The 4,858-nt window shown below is 14.8% G+C and overlaps 1 protein-coding gene across 1 annotated transcript in view; it reads left to right on the top strand.

Moving 5' to 3' along the window:
• Window positions 1–4,652: 4,652 nt before the first annotated feature.
• PAAG_04100 (hypothetical protein) overlaps window positions 4,653–4,858 on the top strand; it is a gene marked incomplete at both ends in the record, with an annotated part of 1,526 nt that continues 1,320 nt past the window's right edge. Inside the window, one exon of the mRNA XM_015845170.1 lies at window positions 4,653–4,783. Within this exon, the coding sequence (XP_015699396.1) occupies window positions 4,653–4,783 (131 nt within the window). The remainder of the gene's footprint in view (window positions 4,784–4,858) is intronic.

Genomic DNA, 4,858 nt, shown 5'->3' with positions numbered 1-4,858 from the left:
ATAAGAGTTTGATATAGATAGAATTGAATATATACTAAAAGAATGAATTATCTACTCATTATTTGATGAATAGATACTAAATTATCAATTATAATATCAAGTATCATATGAAAGAGAAATTAATAAAAGAGAGAAATAAAGCTCTATAGTCAGTTAAAATTAAAGTCTTCAAATTTAATGTCAATCAATCACAATATAATGTTATTATTGAATTTTAATTTATCAGAAATTCTATATACTCTAATAAGTATATAAATAATCTTTATATTATAGATAGATATGATGTTGACTATTAATTAATTTTTGAAGATTGATGATTCTAGAAGATTTTTGTTATAGTAATATTTTTTTAACAATGAAGTGTACTCATTAATGATGAATGTGTGTATCACAATTAATAACTAATATTATACTAAATAAATATCAAAGATAATATATTTAAAATATATTAATTTAACTATTTTAAACTTTGATGATCTGAGATCTTAATCAATAACTATAAAAAATTAATTAAAGCTGAAAAAATTGATAAAAAAAAAACTTAATATCTTTAAACATATATAAAAATATTAAAAATAATTACTTTTCTAATATTAAAATGACTAAGATTAAATATTAAAATAAATATCTTCAAAGTATAAAAAATTAAAATATTTTTAAAGTTTTTAACTATATTAAATCTAGAGAAGTAGTGAAGTTTTCTATTTTAAAATATAAGTATAAAAATTAAAAATATATTACTAATACTTTTTAATAAAAATATCAAGTATTTATAAAAGCTTTATTTATAAAATTAATAGAATTTGAAGAATTCATTTCAATAAATAAATATCATAATGATAAAACAATGTAAAAGTAGTTTAATCTCATTATAGATGAGTTAGAAATAGTAATTTTTACTTATTTTATCAAAACAACTATTGAATTTAATTCTATAAATCATTTTATAATATAAAATATATACTCTGAGTAAAAAAAAAATCCTTTATTTTTCTCTTTAATAAATTATAAATATCATTCAGTATACTAAAAAATTTATTTAGTTATAGATATAGTTTTATTAGTGAATTATAATATTTAAATAATTAAAAATAATATCTGAATTTCAACTACTACTTTTATTGATATAAAAAATATTTTTAATCATATCTTAAAAAATAAAATAATTTCAATTCTATAAAATTTAAAGTTATTAAAGTCTTTAATAAAATAAATTATTTATTTTATAATAAAAAAAATTTAGTTCTTTTTTAATATAATAAAATAATAAAATAATTTTTATTAAAATAGAAGTTTTTTTAAAGATTTTTAATCTTATTCATTATATTTATTATATATACAGTTAATTTATTTAAAAATAAAAGTATATATATAGTAAAAACTATTAATTATATTAATAATATTGATTTTATTATTAATTCTAAATATATATAAAAAATTATAATAATATAAAAAATACTATATAAGAAATTTTTTTAAAAAAAATTAAAAAATTTAATTCAATTTGATTTGAATAAAATTAATTTAATTTATTTTTATTCTAAAAGAAATAAATAACATAAAACTATCACTCTTTAAAATAAAGTTATAAAATCAAAAAATTTTGTAAGATGATGAAAAGTTTAATTAAACTCAAAGTTTAACTTTAAAGTTTATATTTAAAAATAAATAATTCAAATTGAAAGAATTTTAAATAATATTATTCAACTTTTTAATATAAAAATAAAATTATCTTTTCAAGTGATAAAATAATTAAATATAACTTTTACAGATTGTGTATTTAATTATATAGTAGATATTTGATTAAAAGAGTAAAAAAACTATATAAACTATTTTTAATTATTATAAAATAAAACTTTAATAAGAATTTTGAAAAAATTTAAAAATCTTCAATTAAAACTATAAAAATAAAGACTTTAATTTTTATTATCAGCTATTTAATTTGATAAAATCTATATAAATTATACTTTAAAAATTATAAAAATAACTATAAATTATTTAATTTAAATAAAAATATCTATTTTATATTCTTTAAATATATATAAAAAAGATCTAAATAGAGAAAAATTTTTAGATTAAAATAAATACTTCAAAAACTCAAAGAAAATATTATCTTTTCAGCTTAGTAGAATATATACTATAATCAAAGATTAATTATTAAACTTAAATATAAAAAATATAAATTATAATAAGTTTTATTCTTGAAAAAAAACTAAGTTTATTAATAGATATTACTATTAGTGAAAATTTTTTTTTTTAAAAAAAAACTTTATATAATCAAAAACTTTTAAAGATTAATGAGAAAAACGTTTATTTATATACTCAAATGATTCAAAAAGTGAACAAAAATAGTTAAAAGTTGACTAAGCTTTAATATATTATAAATTATATTCACAATATAAAATAATTTTTTTAAAATTTAGAAAAAAAGTATGAGATTTTTAACACTAAGTTATTTATAATTTAGAAGATTTTTATGATAGCTAATAAAATCATTACTTAGAAATTAAGTATCAAAAAAAGTTTTAAAGATATAAAATTTAAAGTAATTAAATAAATCTTAAATTAATTTAAAAAACAATAAGAAAAAAAATTAAATTAAAGAATAAAAATAATCAAAGTTATATATTTTAAATATATATTTATATAATTATTTTAAAAAAATAAAAAAAATAAATCTAATAATAAAATTTAATATTAAAATTTAAAAAATAACTCAAAAAATTATATTTTAATAAATAAATAAAACTTTAAAAAAAATATTTAATATATAAAATATAAAATAAAATTAAAGTAAAAGTTTTTATTAATATAATATAATTAAAACTTAAATATAATTACTATAAATTATATATAAAAAGATTTAAACTTTAATAAATATAATTTTTATAATTTAATTAAAAATTTAAATTATATTTTAATAAATTGCTTATTGAATAATAATATTAAAAAAAATTAAAAAAATAATATTTAATTAATTAATTAAATATATTTTTTTTCTATTTAATATTTAATTAAAAAAACAATTTTTAATTAAACTTATAAAGAAAATAAAAATTATTTTTAAAAAATAAATTTAAAATTTAAAAAAAATAATATTTAATATATAAGTTATAAATATTAAACTTAAAATATTATTTTACTTTTTAAATATTTTATTTATTTTATTATTCTAGTTAGTTAAGATATTAATTAATTTTATTTTTATTTTAATTAAAATTATAATTAAATAAATTTATTATTTATTATAAAATTTTTAAATACTTTATTATTTTAAAATAAATTTTTTTAATTATATAATTTAAATAATATTTGATAATTAAATTAATAAAATAATTAAATTCTAATTTAATTAAATAAATATATATAGTACTAAATAAAAAATATTTTTAATTAACTTTATAAAAAAAATCTTTATTTAAAATATATAATTAGTAAATATTAAATTTAAATAATATTTTAATTTTTTATAATTTTTATTATTTTAATTAAATTATAATTTTTAAATTTTAAAAAATTTACTATTATTATTATTATTATTATATATTTATTTAAATATTATTTTATTTTATGAAAAATTTCTATAATTATAAATATTAATTTATATTTATAAATTATAACTTAATTAGAAAAATATTATCATCTTTAATTTTATATATTTAAAATAAATAAATAATAATAATAATAAATTTTTATTTAAAAGTTTTATATTTTATATTATATATTTTTATTATAGTTTAATTATTTAAATATTAATTTTAAATAAATTAATTTATAATTATTAAAATATAATTTATTTTATATAAATAAATAAATTTTAAATTTAAGTAATATACTTATTTATATAGTATTATAAATTATATTATAAAATAATTATTATTATATAATTAATAATAAATTATAAGTTTTTATTTAAAATCATATCAGAATATAATTAATTAAAATACTAATAATTAAAACTATAAAATATAAAAATTATTTAATGTAGAAACTTTGAAAAGATTATCAAACTTTTATTTTTTTAAACGATATTTTCCCAACATGCTTTAAAATGTATTTCACCATTTTATATAGCTACTCACTGTACAAATATATAAATTTCATTCAACCTCTTCCTATATAGAGATTACATAACCCTAAATAAGGGCTTAGTTAACTGCCCCAGCCTAAAACAACCTAGTTTCAATGGCGGAGTAATCTAAACCCAAATGCAGTTAGCCTGAACTTGCAGGCCCGTTGATGTCAGCAGCAAAATAAAGAAGTTCGGCTCTCACTCAGAGACTTAATCTTTGACCATCACTGTTGAATGTACTGCAGTTGCGTTTGTGATCTGCCTTCTGCCACACTTCCTGATATATTGCTTCAATTCATCTTTCTGGTGACCTTTAAGAGTTGATTTGGCATCTGCACAGTCTTTCTACAGTCTTTGAGCAGCCACAACGTGCCCCGCTTTTTTCAGCTCTGTCCCAAGTCAGCTCAGAGGCTCTCTAGAGTCTCTTCCTTTGACCAAAAAAAGCATATTTCTACAGCCAATATTCCACCTTTTCTTTGCTGATTTTATTCCAAATAAAATACCAGAAGCTTAATTAGCTTAAAATTAAATTAACAGCTCTTAAGGAGAAAAAACACAGATTACGCTTTATTGAGCAGCCATGTCGGATGATGACGACTACTACGACGATGTCTTCGACGGAGATTGGCTATGGATAGAATATGGTGAAAGGGAGCTTGTGGTCAGTCATGTCAAACCCATAACCCGATTCTCCTTGCTTCTTACTCTCAAGTACATTTCAATTGTTTACCAAACTAAAACTTGTATCATTCCTCTTTGTTTGGGGTTACTTCTTTCAGGATGATC

The sequence above is a fragment of the Paracoccidioides lutzii genome (assembly GCF_000150705.2).
Source record: "Paracoccidioides lutzii Pb01 unplaced genomic scaffold supercont2.10, whole genome shotgun sequence".
NCBI classification, from domain to species: domain Eukaryota; kingdom Fungi; phylum Ascomycota; class Eurotiomycetes; order Onygenales; family Ajellomycetaceae; genus Paracoccidioides; species Paracoccidioides lutzii.
This window is presented reverse-complemented; position numbering and strand designations above follow the sequence as displayed.